The 16,965-nt window shown below is 51.3% G+C and overlaps 1 protein-coding gene across 1 annotated transcript in view; it reads left to right on the plus strand.

The window, feature by feature from the left end:
- The window catches only part of MYOM2 (myomesin 2), a 54,712-nt gene that overhangs the window by 10,691 nt on the left and 27,056 nt on the right, over nt 1-16,965 (plus strand). The window contains exons 6-14 of the mRNA XM_061134428.1: nt 34-122; nt 208-258; nt 960-1,124; nt 3,323-3,484; nt 5,760-5,901; nt 7,650-7,849; nt 8,431-8,484; nt 13,365-13,492; nt 16,263-16,446. Of these exons, the coding sequence (XP_060990411.1) occupies nt 34-122; nt 208-258; nt 960-1,124; nt 3,323-3,484; nt 5,760-5,901; nt 7,650-7,849; nt 8,431-8,484; nt 13,365-13,492; nt 16,263-16,446 (1,175 nt within the window). The remainder of the gene's footprint in view (nt 1-33; nt 123-207; nt 259-959; nt 1,125-3,322; nt 3,485-5,759; nt 5,902-7,649; nt 7,850-8,430; nt 8,485-13,364; nt 13,493-16,262; nt 16,447-16,965) is intronic.

Raw genomic sequence — 16,965 nt, forward strand, 5'->3', positions numbered from 1 at the left:
ACCATCGGGACCTCGTCTGGCTTCTCCCCCCAGGGCCGACTTCGACGACACCGCGACCTACTCGGCGGTAGCCACGAACGTGCATGGACAGGTGTCCACCAACGCGGCAGTGGTGGTGAGAAGTGAGTGTGCCCTCGGGGTGGCTGGGGGCTGCTCCCGCCTTCTCGCCCCTTTCTCTGCCCGCCGTGACCGCCCGCTGTCTTGCAGGGTTCCGGGGTGACGAGGAGCCGTTCCATTCGGTGGGGCTCCCGATTGGATGTAAGTTGATTATTTTCCTGTTTGTGTAGAAAAATGTGTCCAAATATTTTCTAAGCATCAGATGTTTTCTAAAACTGTGTTCCAAAAGGCCCTTTCTGCCGGCTGGTGTCCGTGTGCTGACAGTTGCTGTGGGGGCTCGGGGCTCAGGGTGCTATGACTTGGTGGCAGCCACACGTCTTGGGGCTGGTGCAGGGTTTAGACCCCTTACTCTTGCATGGTGCTCAGAGCACACACGCCCTGCACACTCTGATTCTCCCTCCTCCTTTGGCACAAATGGCCAGATGTGACTCCACGCTGGTTTTCTGGTTCTTCAGAGGTGGCTGAGTCCACACAGGCATCGTGACGAACATCACACATGGGCTTGAACATCAGACTCTTCCTTCCCCCAGTGCTGGAGGCTGGAGGTCCCAGGTCGAGGTGCCCACTGAATGGGTGAAGGATGCTGCGTCCTCTCTGAGAGGAGACACAGGGCTCTGGTCTCGTCCTCTTCTTACGAGGGCATGGATCCCGTCCAGGGCCCCACCCTCATGACCTCATCACCCACAGACCCGCAGTATCATCACAGAGGAGCTCTCCCACATGAGACCTGGGGGACACAGACATTCCATCCATAGCTGTCTGTTGGAGGCAGCGGGCACAGGGTGGTGGGGGCCCACTCTGCCTGCTGGCCTGGCCGTGACTGCATCTGCTGCTCTCTGCAGTGCCCCTGTCGTCCGTGATCCCGTACACGCACTTTGACGTCCAGTTCATTGAGAAGTTCGGAGTCACCTTCCGGCGGGAGGGCGAGACCCTGACTCTCAAGTGCACGCTACTGGTGACGCCGGACCTGAAGCGCGTGCACCCCAGGGCCGAGTGGTACCGAGATGGTGAGTGGCCGTGGGCTCCTCCCAGGCCTTGTGGGTGGCCATGAGCTCCGAACCTGGCGCTGACGTGGCGCTGTCTCCGCCTCCGTGACAGCTGAGGGGGACAGAGCGGGCGAGCCTGGGCAGAGCCTGGGCCTGCCCTGACCTCGACCTTCCCCGGGATGCGGTTCACGGGCCTGGAAGAGATGAGGCATCAGGGCTGTTCTTGGTCTACAGAGAGGGTCTCGTGTGATTAGGGGGAGAGAGTGAGGTGTTTGTTTCCGTATGGTTTTTCTCGGCTACAGCAGTTGTGAACAGTCACTAGAGCTAACTGTGTGTCCAACTGTTCTGAGGTTGGTGACCCAGTTGATTTCATTAGGACTTTCGGAGGGACTGCGGTCAACCCCCCATGGGTGGGCAGCTGAGGCAAGGAACTGCTGACCTCCCCTCTCTGCCTCTGGGAGTCGGCAGGACAGGGAGTGGGACCCGGGCAGCCTGGCCCCGGTCTCCACGGCCCCAGGACCCTGCCCCATGCTGCCGCCTGTGCGTGTGTGAGTGTGTGTGTTTGTGTGTGAGTTTGCATATGTATATGGGCAAACTTGTGTGTATGTGTGTGACTATGTTTGAGCTCCTGTGTATGTGTGTATGTGCAAGCTCACACGTGTGTGTGTATGTGTGTGACTATGTTTGAGCTCCTGTGTGTGTATGTGCAAGCTCACGCGTGTGTGTATGTGTGTGACTACATGTGAGCTCTTATGTGTGTGTGAGCTCCCGTGTGTGTATGTGTATGTGTAAGAGAGAGCTCCTGTGTGCGTGTATGTGTATGAGCAGACTGTAGGAGGAAGCTTCACCTCTCGAGGCTGCTCATTTCCTACGGATTCGGTCACAGAACCCTCTGCTTTTATCTGTCCAGGGACCTAACCCAATGCAAAATACCACAAAGAATCCTATGCCATCCCTGTCCTTGTCCATGAGGTAGTTTATAACCTAGCTGGGAAAATACACAAGATGGTAAATCGAGGTCTCTGTGAAGTATAAGGAGTGTCCTAGGAAAGCCCGTGACAATTTGCCAAATGCCTGGTTCTGGCCCCTGGTGCTGTCAGAGGTAGCCAGGAAACCAGGTCCGCGGTGATGACGGAGAGCTCGATGGAAAGGAAGCTGCTGACAGAGGGGGCGGCTCTGGGGGGCGTGGGGAGCTGCTGCTGACCTTGCGGCCACTGCGAGGGTGCTTTAGGTTTGAGGGCGTTGACAGCCGGGATCTTGGTTGGAAAAGGACAGTGTGTCTTATCCTCAGGGCCCAGGAGGGCGAGGGGCGGGGAGAGAGACGCTTTGTGGTCGCAGAGGAGATTAATCTATGCTTTGTAGTTCTGAGTTAGGATTTAAGGTCTCATGTAAGTCCTAAGGTTCTAATTTACCCTTTCTGGAGAGAAGTGACAGGGACGTGAGGAGGGGTCTCCTGATATTTCCAGAAGGTGTTGGCCTGGATGCTAGAAGGTGTTCCCGGTGCGGGGATCCCCAGACCACGTGGTGTCACAGTCTTGGCCGATTAGGGCGGAGCAGGCAGGCCGTCTCTGCACTTTCTGGTTGAGGACGTTACTGAGTCAGCAGGGTGAAAAATAATAGCTAATTTCTCATTATTTTATCCTATGTCTCCTTGACGCCCAGTGTCGATTATTATTATTTTTTATCATTTACATTTCTTCTCCCGAAATTTGCCTTTTTAGTTCTGTTCCCTTTAGGTTGTAGTTTCTTGGCACGTTATTATTACTGTGTAAGGAACACTGTGGGGGCCTCGTGGTACGCTTCCAAGGCTCAGCTGGGCCGTGTGGGACCGTCCCGCCCTCCACACGCCACGTGCGACCTTCTACTCTGCCCTGGGCCCGGCCCCGTGCGCGCTGCCCTCCGCACGTCCTGCCGTGCGCGCCGTCCCGCCGTGCGCGCCGTCGTCCGCACGTCCCGCCGTGCGCGCCACCCTCCGCACGTCCTGCCGTGCGCGCCGTCCCGCCGTGCGCGCCGTCCTCCGCACGTCCCGCCGTGCGCGCTGCCCTCCGCACGTCCTGCCGTGCGCGCCGTCCCGCCGTGCGCGCCGTCCTCTGCACGTCCTGCCGTGCGCGCCGTCCCGCCGTGCGCGCCGTCCTCTGCACGTCCCGCCGTGCGCGCCGTCCTCCGCACGCCCCTCGGCCCTGCGTGTCCCTGAGGCCGTCTCCTTGCCCGTCTTGCAGACGTGCTGCTGAAGGAGTCCAAGTGGACCAAGATGTTCTTCGGGGAAGGCCAGGCCTCGCTGTCCTTCAGCCACCTCAACAAGGACGACGAGGGGCTCTACACCCTGAGGATCGTGTCCAGGGGGGGGATCACCGACCACAGCGCCTTCCTGTTTGTCCGAGGTGCGCAGGCTCCCGGGGGCGGGGAGCGCCGTGACACGCGGTGTGAGTGGGGCTGGGGCGGAGGCAGGGCTCGCTGCCTGGGCGCGGACGAGCCGCTGGAATCCGGGGGATGAGTCCTGGGGTGAGCACCTGCGGTTCAGGGGCCACGCCGGTTCCAGGCACCTCCCTCCCTCCCCTCTGCCACCCCTGAGGCTCGTGGCAGCAGAGGATGGGGGCAGGAGGACCCACCCTCAGCACGTGTGTGTGCATAAGACGGTCACAGGACAGCCGCACCCCGGAGTGTTCACACAGGACACACCCGTGTTGTGTCGTTTCATCCTCACAGCAGCTCGCGGGAGGGCTCACCCACCCAGGTGTGGACGCGGGGACAGAGCTCAGGACATCGCAGGCACGATGGGCGAGGCTGTATATGAAAGAGCGTTTACCTTTAGACACAAGTGTGACGTATGCATTTATTTATCGTATACACGTGCCTATCCTTTTAGGCTTATGGTATACATTCATGTGTGCATGAAGTATAGGTCATACATACATATTTCATATACATTTTACATGTAAAATGGATAAAGGAATATATAAAACGGATACAATTATACATATATAATGTACATATATATGTATACATACAAGTATACATATGTATTAATATATATATACACACATATTCATATACCATATGTAATCTAAATTTCGTAACAGTTTTGTAAGGAATATTCTTCCGTTTTGTGTGGCAGGCAGAGGCCTGGGCCCTTCTCCAGGAAGGGGGCCCTGGGTGTCTGAGCTGGGGAGGGTCTCCTGTGCTGTGCTGGGGGCCTCGCTCCCCCAGCCGAGCCCTCGGCCTGTGTGGCCTCTGGGCGTGCAGGGACCTCAGGCACAGAGCCCCCACCTGGCCAAGGCACAGCTGACCGCCCTCACCCAGGACACCAGCACGGTCTATTCTGGGGGGCAGCGGCCACTGTCCTAGCCCACCCGCCTCACCGTGGCTCAGCCCCCCACCTTGTCCTGGGCTTGTGTCTCCTGCACCTTCATGCCCACTCGGGCTCCAGGTTCTGTGTGCCTGGAGTAACCCTCTCCTGTCATCATGTTTCCAAACCAGATCAGTTAGATCCCTGCATGAAGGAAGCGCTGTACCGTCAGAGAATATTTTAGCTTAAAAAAATGCAAAACAAGTACAGACATTCACGCTCCCCACCCCCTCAAGACTGCGAGGCTGGGGTTTCAGACACTTCCACAGAGTTTTGCCATTTTTATGAGGATGGCATTAAAATGTCGCTTCCATTCTCTGGGCAGACCTTCCAGCAAGATGTTTCGCCTCATTGGAGTGCAGTACATACAGTGGAGCTGCAATTTCTAGCTTGTGCAGCACCGCCAACAGGAAGACAACAATGCACACACGGTGGGGGCCGGGCTGGGGGTGGTTAACCCTTCTGACGACTCTCTGAGGATTTTGAATGTGAGAAAGAATATTTGGCTTAGTGTCAAGAAATCCTTAGGTTTCAATGTGCTGAGGAGACAGAACAAGAAATCGCATACACCTAACACTGTTAGGAGGTCCAGTGGCCACAGGTCCCAAGTGCATACACACTGCACACCAAGAGATTAAATGCTCAGTGTATTAACACTTCTAAGCAGCTCTGTTGGCCTTCAGAGCTGCTGTAATTAACATTTGGAAACAAACGCAATTGCACTGTGGTCATAAACGACTGAGGAAGGGACACATGAGTACAGACTCAAATGTGGTCACAACTCGCAGGAAAAAATGTAAGTCTTCAAACCTTCTGAGGGCTCTGAAACACATGAGTGTCCGAGGTACTGTGTCTCCAGTGTTCAGAATGCCTCCTGATAATAGTAATATTTCATCGGTCAGTTTTTGATGACCTGACGTTATGTGACAACCGGCCATCAGGAGAAGGTGAACTTCAACTTTGGAGTCAGTTATGGAAACTCATAGACTGAATGTGTGATAGAGGACAGAACGTTTTGAGTTTAAAAGTCACACATACGAGCATCTCTCTGGTTACCAGCCTGTCACAGTCGAATCATCTGGGTGTCAGGGTTAAGCTGGGGAACGGAGCGAGCAGGGGGGACTCTGGGTTTGAGGGGCTGTCAGTGCCTCAGCTGCCCCCAGGCCCCAGCCACGTTCCTCTCCCCCTCCCGCCAGAGGCTGACCCTCTGGTCACTGTCCTCTCCCCTCCCCCCAGATGCTGACCCCTGGTCCCTGTCCTCTCCCCTCCCCCCCAGATGCTGACCCCTGCTCACTGTCCTCCCCACTCAGATGCTGACCCCCTGGTCACCGGGGCCCCGGGCGCACCCATGGACGTGCATTGCCACGACGCGAACCGGGACTACGTCATCGTGAGCTGGAAGCCCCCCAACACGACCAAGGAGAGCCCGGTCATCGGCTACTTCATCGACCGGTGAGTGTCCTGCTCCTCCAGGGCTGGAACGTGCCTGAGGCGAGTCTCCTGGACAACGGGCGCGGGTGTCTTTCTCATCTGAAGCTTGGGATCCCCTCTGCGGGGTGTAGGTGGCTTCACCATGCGGTTGTTTATGGCTCCTGGCTGGGTGGTTGGAAAACATCAGCTCCTTGGCAGGGCCTTGTGAGCCCTTGATTCCTGTGTGTGCTGACCGGGCTCTGTGTGCCTGACCAACACTAACGGCGAATTCCAGCCCGCCCCAGGCCGCTCGAGGCCGCCTCGGGCTCTGCTCAGGTCCAGCTGGGGACGCTGTGGGTCCAGTGAGAGGTCCCTGCTGAGTCCTGTCCCTCCTTCTGGGGCTAGAGCCCGGCACGGTGACATGTAGATGAGGATGCCAGCTCATTCACACCAAAGGCCCGTCTTCTTCTTGGTTAAATAGTATTTTCTTCTTGTTTTCAAGTAGAAAATGTTGATGTTCTAGTGCACACAATATTGGGATTTGTCTTTGAGTGATAACGTGATGGTAGGTCATCTCTGATCTGAAAGGAGTTTGAACTCTTTCCTGTTCCTTCACCTGGAACGGAGCTCCGATCCTGGGAGGGAGACCAAGGAGGGCTGCGAATTTACTGGAAATGCAATTTATCATCCATTCTCATCAGTGGATGGAATTATGTCAAAGATCATGAATTCAGAAGTAAGAGAGAAAGGTATAAGTTATTTGGTTATAAGAGGATGGTTCTGGGTAGGAATTTAGGGTTTTGTATGTGTAAAATGCATTAGCATAAGGAGGTTATTTCAGAAAAGAACAAGCAGCTCTTTTTTTTTTTTTTTTGCTTAAAATTGGTTAAATTCACTTCCTCATCCAATGTGTATGTCTTGGTCCTTATGTATTGGTTCCATCCTTTGACTGGTTTTCTACATGAAAGCAACATGGATACAGGCATTCCAGGTCTTTTATCCATATAATACACATCCTATAGCAAAAGAGATTTTCACTGGTTAGTCAAGCCATGGGGTTGCGAAGAGTCGGACACGACTGAGCGACTTCACTTTCACTTTTCACTTTCCTCATTGGAGAAGGAAATGGCAACCCACTCCAGTGTTCTTGCCAGGAGAATCCCAGGAATGGGGGAGCCTGATGGGCTGCTGTCTTTGGGGTCGCACAGAGTCAGACACGACTGAAGCGACTTAGCAGCAGCAGCAGCATCCAACAAAGCTATGTGTTTAGGTAAAACATGCACCATCAGGGCGATAATTTGATATGCTAGGGTCAGACTTGCATTGTTCAGGGTTTGCGTTGAATTAACAACAGAATCCAAAACAAACTGGGAGATGCTGTCCCGTTGTAATTGTTCTATATGTGTGTGTAATGTATGCTGCTGTTGCTCAGTTGCCAAGTCATGTCTGACTTTCTGCGACCCCGAGAACTCCAGAACACCAGGCTTCCCTGTTCTTCACTATCTCCCTAACATTTGTTCACACTAATGTCCATTGGGTCAGTGATGCCACCCAACCGTCTCATCCTCTGTCGTCCCCTTCTCCTCTTGCCCTCAATGTTTCCCAGCATCAAGGTCTTTTCCAGTGAATTGGCTCTTCACATCAGGTGGCCAAAGGATTGGAGCTTCAGCATCAGTCCTTCCCATGAATATTCAGGGTTGATTTCCTTTAGGATTGATGGGTTTGATCTCCTGCATACACGTATTAGACTGATGCAGTTGTTACTCTCTGCTCTCTTTTGTAATCTGAAGATGTGAGGTGGGAACTGACAGCTGGGTACAGTGCAATGACGCCCCCGTGAAGATCTGTAAATACCCCGTGACTGGACTCTTTGAGGGGAGGTCTTACATATTCCGCGTGCGCGCCGTCAACAGCGCAGGGATCAGCCGGCCTTCCAGAGTCTCCGAGGCTGTGGCTGCCCTGGACCCTCTGGACCTCAGAAGGTTACAAGGTAGGTCCTTTGGAGTTCAAGGTCTGGCAGGTTTGTGTGGCTTGTTCTTTCTCTTTCCCCCAGCTTGGCTCTGAGCCTTGAGAGAATCCTCAAGGCTGAGCATGGCATGACTGTGGCCCACGGGCCCCGGGCAACCCTCGAGGCCATGTTAGGGGTGTGGACACCAGACCCACGTTTACACCTTGAAAGGAAGGTTCATCGTCCTAAGGCTCTTCACTGAAATCAGCCAAACTGGTTCAGAATTAGACTTCGTCCACTGGTTCTGTCACTTCAGTGCATGATGAGAGATGGAAGGCGTTGAGGCCAAGCCCCTCTCTTTCTGAATTTTAATTTCATGTGACTCAGATTGGTCAGCAAGATTGTGTCCTTAACGATGCTCCTTAATGACGTTTGAAGTGGTCACTGCATTGTCCCAAGCTGCGGGGTCTCTTGAATCCAGTACAAAGAGCTGAGAAACACTGGCTCTCCTTAAGCCCACTTCCAAAACGCCAACTCAGACCACCTCAGCCTAGTGCAGCTGCTGCCATTGTCATGCAGAGGCTTTCTGGATTCAGATTCAGCACCGACCTTTCTCTCTGCAGCTGTCCACTTGGAGGGAGAGAAAGACATCGTGATCTACCAGGAGGACCTTGAAGGTGAGGCACTTGACACCACTTCCTTTTTGCTGCTTTTGCCCGAGGGGTCTAGGGCTGTGATTAGAGAGTGGAGGGTATGCTCTTCACATGTGAAAATGAAGCCTTTGGGCCCAGCTTAAGGTCATTGAATCAGGAAGATGGGAAGGCAGAGGGCAGGGCTGAGAGAGGAGGTCAGCGGAGTCCTGGCTTCATGTGGGTCATTCCAGTGTCTGCAGGGGCCATGGAGCGGTGACGAGTCCAGCCCAAGCCCTGATTCCTGGCCAAGGAGGCAGTCCTTTACCCAGGACTGCATGCACGAACAGTATTCTATTTTTTTTTTTCTTTTAAAGCACAGATTTTATTTCTAGCATTGTAACTAAGAAGGACTGGTTTTCCCATCAAATAACATCCCTGTGATTTGAAAGTTTGCATTTCCCTTTGCATACTGGCTTTTCTGAACACTTCTCTGGGATATTCGTCCCTGCTGTAGGAAGATGGATTCACTGAGGAGGAGAATCCTGCATCATTAACCTGGGATCCAAAGATTTTGATTGGAATTATGATTACAGTCCACAGAGGACAATGAATGAAAATTTAAACGTGAAAAACTAGCTTAATTTGGAGCTTCTGTCCAGGGAGATGTACTTCTGAGCTCTTTTTAAAAATAGCTCGGGTTCTTTCCCTGGAGAACTGCAGAGTCAGAAAGTCAGAGGTTGATTTTCATATTTGCTCCTCAGTCTGCCCCCCAAACATTGTATCTTCTACCCCGTAAAGATTTTCCTTTAATGTCTCAAAATGAACACGTGTCTTTCAGAGGAACTCCTTGACGAATTTTGGTTAATTCCATGGTAACATTAACGTCTCCATTAAAACCTCTGCTTCCAGAAAAACGCAGAAACTGAGAAGGAAGCCCAATAAAAAAATAACAAAATAATTTAGGAGATGCTGACATAATGACCCCCTGTACAGCTGAGAGGGGTTTCCCTGGTGGCTCAACGGTAAAGAATCTGCCTGCAGTGGGGTCGCAAAGAGTCGGACACGGCTTAGCAATAAAGCACCACCACCAAACAACTGATGAAGACAAACATGGGTGTTTGAATGAATGAAAATGACCCTGATGATATTAGAGCAGATGTTTCATAGGACACCAGCCTGTACAAAATATGCGTTTTTGACCTGAAGGAGGAAAAAGAAGCTCTTTTTCTCCTAAAGTTATCAGTGAGGAGAGCAGTGATCTTAGTTACCCTGAGTGGACACATCAGAGTTCAGATAAGGTAAAAATTACCTAAAATGAAAGGGTATAAGTTGTTATGTAAAGTGAAAGTGAAAGTTGCTCAGTCACATCCAGCTCTTTGTGATTCCATGGACCATGGAATTCTCCAGGCTAGAATACTGGAGTGGGTAGTCTTTCTCTTCTCCAGGGGATCTTCCCAATCCAGGGATCCAACCCAGGTCTCCCGCATTGCAGGCAGATTCTTTACCAGCTGAGCCACCAGGGAAGGCCCATATAGGTTGCTACATAGATGCCGAATATCCAGGATGAAATCTGCACTGTATAAAGGTCACTGTGAAAAGCGTGTTGTGTGTGTGTGTGTGTGTGTGAAGTAATGTTTCCTGACACACTTTCCAAGGCAGGACTGTGCCCCTCTGGGCAGAACAGCTACCTTTTGAAACATAGACATGCATGTTCTGGGGTTGAAACAGCCAGTGATTCACTAAGCACCAAATGAAGAGATAACCCATTTCCAAAGACTTGCTTTTCCAACTGATTCCATGGGAGTGTGTCTTACAGACACAGTAGGTCGTCTTTCTAGGTCTTCTAAAGTCACAGAAAACACCTTTCGTGTTTTGCCTCCTGTTTCCTCGTAAGAAGGCAGGGTTTCACACCAGCTGGTTATGAAGGGCTGAGGCTCAGACCCTCAGAGTCGCTGGAGTCGGGTGTTGATATAGCCTGGAGTCAGCCTCGCGGGCCTCAGTTGTTATGTGAGGCTTTGCGTGTGGGGCACAGGCAGTGTCCATGGTCTAGAACAAACCAGGTGTGAAACAAAGACCTGTGCACTCACACAGGGATTGGAGAGTTCACTTACTTACCTTTCTCGTTTTAAACAACGGATACCTCTTCCAATCTATAAAAGTCTTTAGCGAGAAAAACACCACGATGTTTTCAAGGAAACCATTTCTGGGTTCAAAATGGGCTATGAGGAACTTCTTCCTTTTCTACCTGTATCTCTTTTCTTCATCTAAGCTGAACTTTCTTGGCATTGCTTTAACTAGAAAAGTGCTGGCAAATGCCATTTGTTTTAATGAAAAAGAAATGTTATTTTTGTTGGCTAACAACATGCTTTTATGTTAGTTCAGGGTATTTTTTATATTTTGCTAATTTTTTTCTAATCATTTTAATGTTGGTTAGTATCTTCCTACAAACATTTAAATTAATATCTGTGCTCTTCTCTTAATATCATCTAGCTTTTGCAACCTTTCTTGAATGGTTCCCTGGAAGAATAGATACTTCATTCTTAGAAAGACGAGAAGAGGCTCTTGCAGAAATAATGAGATGGTTTCTGTTCTGCTAAACATCCTGGACCTGGTCCACTGTCCTGGACCAGGTAATCTGTAGCCAACACACTGAGCTCATCCTTTGCTCTGAATGATGCAGACTCATTTACAGTCGTTCATTCCTGAATCCTGTCTTCTTGGGTGTTCTAAGACTTCCAAGTAAACTTTATGTTTCACTGACTTAGCTGAGAGTCTGCTGGGCTGGCTGTGGAGGCTGGGGCTTCCTTGGGACTATAGAACAGAAAGCCAGAGTTGGAGTCAGGAGACCCAGGCTGGGCCCCTGGCGGGCTGTGTGATCCCAGGAAGGCGCTGCGTTTTCCTGCATCCCTTCCTGGGCCGCCTTTGCACATTGCATGTCTGCTTTCACCGGTGCTCACGTGGCTCCTCAGAACAGCCCCCGAACAGGCCGTGGTGCTGAGGCGGGGCTGTGGGCCGTGCTCACCACCATCATCACCACGAGCACATTCTTCTCTTCTTTTTTGCCTTCATCTGCTTCTCTCTCTCTGAGGCGCCTCTCCATGGTCGGAGGGTCAGTAACAGACCTCAGCTTCTGCCCGTGGTCCCCCCTTGGCTCGCGGGACCATGTAGAGACCCATCCTCCTCTGCCCGGCCTGGGGGCACCTGCTGGTCTCAGGGGCTCAGGCTGGTGCCAGGCGTCTGGATGACAGGGAGGAATCCCTGATCAGGGATTCCCTGCTGACAGGGAGGCTTCTTCCCTCTTGCCTGGGATCAGATCGAGTGCTTGTCACTCCACTTTCCTCTGCGCCTAGACGTTACGTGCAAGTCTAAACGCACCGAGGCCCCCAGGTCTGACGGTGCAGGAGAGGCCAGTCTGCACTGTCTCCCATGCTCCCACTGTGGCATCATCTGCATGGCTTCTGTCCGTCCTGCAGTTTGTCCCTGTGTTGTCCAGTGCCTCTGGGACGAGCCAGGACTCAGTTTTGGAAGCGCGGCTGCATTGCCGAGTTCGGGTGATCCGAGCCCTATCTCTGTCTGGCTCTCTCTGGGTGCGGGTTCGGCAGGTGGGCCCCGCGGGCCCTGTTCTGCCTGCACACTCGACATCTTTCTGGACACACTCTGGCTCCATCTGAAATCCAACCCACTTGCCAGATGCTGCCAGGTAAGACCAGGCTGTGCCTCGGTGCCCCTGCGGCCTGTAAAATGTGAAGAGCTCGGTCTTAGGGCTCTTGATGAAACAAACCCAGGCTTGTGTGTGCTGTTTCCATGCAGCCGGGCAACTCCTCACCGGCAGCAGAGTCTGGAGGGAGCAACTGGATACTGAGGAGGGCTCGGAGATGTCCCCGGGGATGTCTGAACCTTTTTAATCATGTGCTAATCTAATCAGAAGCTCGTAATATTTTGTATCGCAATGACTGGGACTGTGTGTCTGGAGAACCTCCACTCCTTATGAGAAGTTCTCATGTCCAAACATAACACCGCCGACACCTAACGTTTTATTAGAGAGAGACATGTGGCAGAACAGAGGAAGCGGGCTGCTCTGATGCAACGTTCTGTTATGGCTGCTTGCTAATGGATGTCACGTGGGAATGTCAAGTATACAGACCTGGAAGGCAGTGCCTGTGTTGTGGGCCAGACCTACCCGGGGAGGTGGGGGAAAACCACGTGCTTCGGTAGTTGATGTATAGTCTCAGTGCTTTGAGGGTGTCGTGCAAGGAAGACAGCAGAGAGGGCTACCCTCCCTGCTGCAGGGCACGGTTGCTCATATCTTCTCTGCACAGACTCCCCACCCAGTTAGAGCTGCATGTCTGGTCAAATGCCCTATTTCTTAGGCTCCTCGGGTGGTGCTAGTGGTAAAGAACCTGCCTGCCAATGCAGGAGACATAAGAGACATAGGTTTGATCTCTGGGTTGGGGAGATCCCCTGGAGGAGGGCATGGCAACCCACCCCAGTATTCTTGCCTGGAGAATCCCATGGACGGAGGAACCTGGTGGGCTACAGTCCATGGGTTGGAAAGAGTTGGACTTGACTGAGCGACTTAGCACAGACGCAAGCCCTGTTTCTTCTGGGTGAACTCTCCCCCTCCCGCGTCCAGCTGAAATTCTGGATGAGCTTTGGATTAGATTCTGTTCTTACAAACTGGGAACAGTTCCCAGGTATACTGGGAACAAAAGTACTTGGATGATCACCCGTTCATTACACTTTGGCTCTGGAGAAACAGTTCTTGCCATTTACTGACTTTCCCAAAATAGAAGTGGAGCAAAGGCTGACACTGACACTTGAGTCCTTCAGGGCCTGTGAAGCAGTGGAGGGACCTGTTCCAGGATGGGCCAGGGGAGCGGGGGACCGGCTTTGGCCAGCGCTCACGGTGTTGCCTCCTCCTCCAGGCGAAGTCCAGATCCCGGGACCTCCCACCAACGTGCACGCCTCGGAAACCAGCAGGACATATGTGGTCCTCAGCTGGGACCCCCCTGAGCCCCGGGGCAAGGAGCCGCTGATGTACTTCATTGAGAAGGTACGTGCCGGCTGGGTTTCCAGGAGCAGCGAGTCTGTCGGGTCTGCCCAGGCTCTGGGTCGTGTGTTCTCAGGGTGGGCGGCTTTTGGATCAATCATCTCAGAGACTCCACGCGGTTTTCCATCGTGAAACTGTAGGCAGCGGCTGAGCTGGCAGTGCCTGAGCAGTGCTGCGGTGGACGTGGCCTCGGGAACATGGTGGGCTCAGGCTGTGCGGCCTTCGTGCGGGCCAGTCGGCCCCCCGGGTCCCCCACACACGAGGGCCTGTGCTGGTGGAGTCTGCAGTGTGCTTCCTGCTGGAGCATCCTAGGCCCCGGTTCTGAGGATCCGGGACATGGGGGACAGCGGCCCTGCTCTCAGCTTGCTCATAAGCCGAGTAACTACTCAGTGGCGGCGATCGCGCTGAGCAGCTCACACTTCAGTGGTGAACGATTACACAGACTCGCTGCTTTTAGGTCTGGATGCACACAAAGAAAGAGTGCGTACACAGTAAATGTACACCCCCACCCAAACTCCAAGCACACGTCCTCACTGCACACCACGTGCCCTCCCTCCCGCTTTGGTTGGCCGATCGCGCTAAAATGCAGGTTGTGACCCGCTCGTGCAGATCACTGACCTGTGACTGGGTCGTGGGCTGTTGAAAAACCCCGTGTAGCCACGTGAACCCTGTAACCGTGGTTTCATGATACTGACTTTATGTTACAATATAACATACAATCCAGTACACATAACATACACGTAGAGTCTGTAACACTTACATGAGCACACGTCTCACCCAGTGATGACGTGAAATACGACAAGGTGAAGCAAAGCAGAGTGAATATGAACAGTTTTCAGGCTCCAGAAGGTGTAACGACCCTCAGCTTTCCCCGCGTATTTGCAAGACTTTCCTGTGTTGCAGAGTCGTGTTAACCTCTTTCTTCTGAGTCTAACTTCTAGTTCTTGCCTCATGAAAACCCCAGAGGAAGGGCTGGCAGAGGAGGAAACCTGTTTTCTCTCCCCCTCTTCAGGGATATTTCCTTATCTACTTATCCAGAGCTGGAAAGGTCAAGTTTTAATTTTTCAATTAAAAATCTTAAAACATTTTTAATTATATTAAACTGAAATATAGTTTATGTGTCATATAATGTTCTTTTTGGAAAGGAAGGCACATCTCCAGAGGGGTGGAAAGTTACATTAGGTATGCACTTCTGGTTTTTAAAGTAATTATCATTCATCGCAGCACTGTTTATAATAGCCAGGACATGGAAGCAACCTAGATGCCCATCAGCAGACGAATGGATAAGGAAGCTATGGTATATATACACAATGGAATATTACTCAGCCATTAAAAAGAATTCATTTGAATCAGTTCTAATGAGATGGATGAAACTGGAGCCCATCATAGAGAGTGAAGTAAGCCAGAAAGATAAAGACCAATACAGTATACTAACGCATATATATGGAATTTAAAAAGATGGTAATGATAACCCTATATACAAAACAGAAAAAGAGACACAGATGTACAGAACAGACTTTTGGACTCTGTGGGAGAAGGCGAGGGTGGGATGTTTCGAGAGAACAGCATTGAAAGATGTATATTATCAAGGGTGAAACAGATCACTAGCCCGGGTTGGATGCATGAGACAAGTGCTGCTCAGGGCTGGTGCACTGGGAAGACCCAGAGGGATGGGATGGGGAGGGAGGTGGAAGGGCGGATCGGGATGGGGAACACATGTAAATCCATGGCTGATTCATGTCAATGTATGGCAAAAACCACTACAATATTGTAAAGTAATTAGTCTCCAACTAATAAAAATAAATGAAAAAAAGTAATTATCAGTGATAAAAATTAAAAACATTATAAAAAATTTGGAAAATACATAGATGGTATATAGGATAAAATGAAAATCACCAATAATTTGATCATGTAAAATAGTCATTATTAACATGGCACATGTTTAGTCCTTTTCTCTGTGGGTATTTGTATCTTGATATATCGAGCCCATAGATATGGACTTCCCAGGTGACACTAGTGGAATTTGCCTGCCAGTGCAGGAGACATAAGAGACTCGGGTTCAATTCCTGGGTCAGGAAGATCCTCTGAAGGAGGGCATGGCAACCCACTGCAGTATTCTTGCCTGGAGAATCCCATGGACAGAGGAGCCTGGTGGGCTACAATCCATGGGGTGACAGAGAGCCAGATGCTACTGAAGTGACTTAGCACATACATGCACACATATGCACACATATTGTAGATATGGTTGGCATGCTGTATTACATTTAACAAAATGATACACTTTCTCTCACTCCAGTGAAGGTCTTTATACAATGACTGAAGTGGCTACATGTAATACATATGTGTCATTTTGCGTTATTTAGGGAGGTGTCACTTTGTGACTACTATAGTAGTTGGGAAACAGTGAAAATTTTAAACTTACATGTGAGAAGTTGTGATGGAATTTTCTGCATCTGCTCCTCAATTAGCTCTGTTTACAGTTCACTTTACCTTGCCTAGAGCTGCAGCCTGTGTATTGATTTCCTGAAGTTTTCCATCATTCATTGGCTTTCACATAAAAATTTTCATTGGTAACATATCCAGCTTTGGGTAATTTCTCACCCTCTTCTCCAAATTGGCTTCCTTTTCCTAAAATTCAGAGCAGGGGTGTTGATGGACTCCGAGGAGCCGTTGGCTGTGGTCTCCCGCCCTGTAATCTGGGAGCCAGAGCCGAGCACCCCCTGGGATGCGGGTTCAGGGAGCGTGGCCCCCAGCGCGGCCCTTGTCTTCTCAGTCCATGGTGGGGAGCGGCAGCTGGCAGCGGGTGAATGCCCAGATGGCTGTGAGGTCCCCCAGGTACGCCGTCTTCGACCTCGCCGAGGGGAAGCCGTACGTGTTCCGAGTCTTGTCGGCAAACAAGCACGGCCTGAGCGACCCGTCGGAAATCACTGCCCCCATCCAGGCCCAGGACACCATTGGTGAGTAGTCCCTGCACGTGACCCGTGTGCGAGACGGGCCCTGGGCAACGTCACACAGGACAGCGAATGTTGACAAAGACGTTAATGTCACCTGTGGGTTAAAATTCAAGTTGTCTTAAAATTCCATTGTACACGAGTTGACGATCTCTCTGCCTTGATTTGGTCAACATTTCTCCCAAGTTTCATCTTCTTTTTATGGAGCCAATAGATGGGTTAGAAATATTTTAAAGCAGTGGCTACTTAAAACAACAACACAATCCTACATGCACCAAGGTTCTTGTCTGCGTGGCTTGAAGTTCTGTCTCTGAAGATGTTACGTCTGGGTTAGAGGGATTTGACTTGCTCCAGGGGAGAGGTCCAGGGTTGCATCATTGTTTGATTTGAGCCCTTGCTGAGTCTCTCCAATCTGCTGGAAATGTGTCCTGGTTTTCTTAAATGGCTAACGTTACACCCCAGTTAAGAAAGCGCGTGAGTCAGTGGAGGAGCACCCTGGAGGGTCTGGACCAGGGCTGGTGGGGG

Source organism: Dama dama, chromosome 32, assembly GCF_033118175.1.
Source record: "Dama dama isolate Ldn47 chromosome 32, ASM3311817v1, whole genome shotgun sequence".
Lineage (NCBI taxonomy): Eukaryota > Metazoa > Chordata > Mammalia > Artiodactyla > Cervidae > Dama > Dama dama.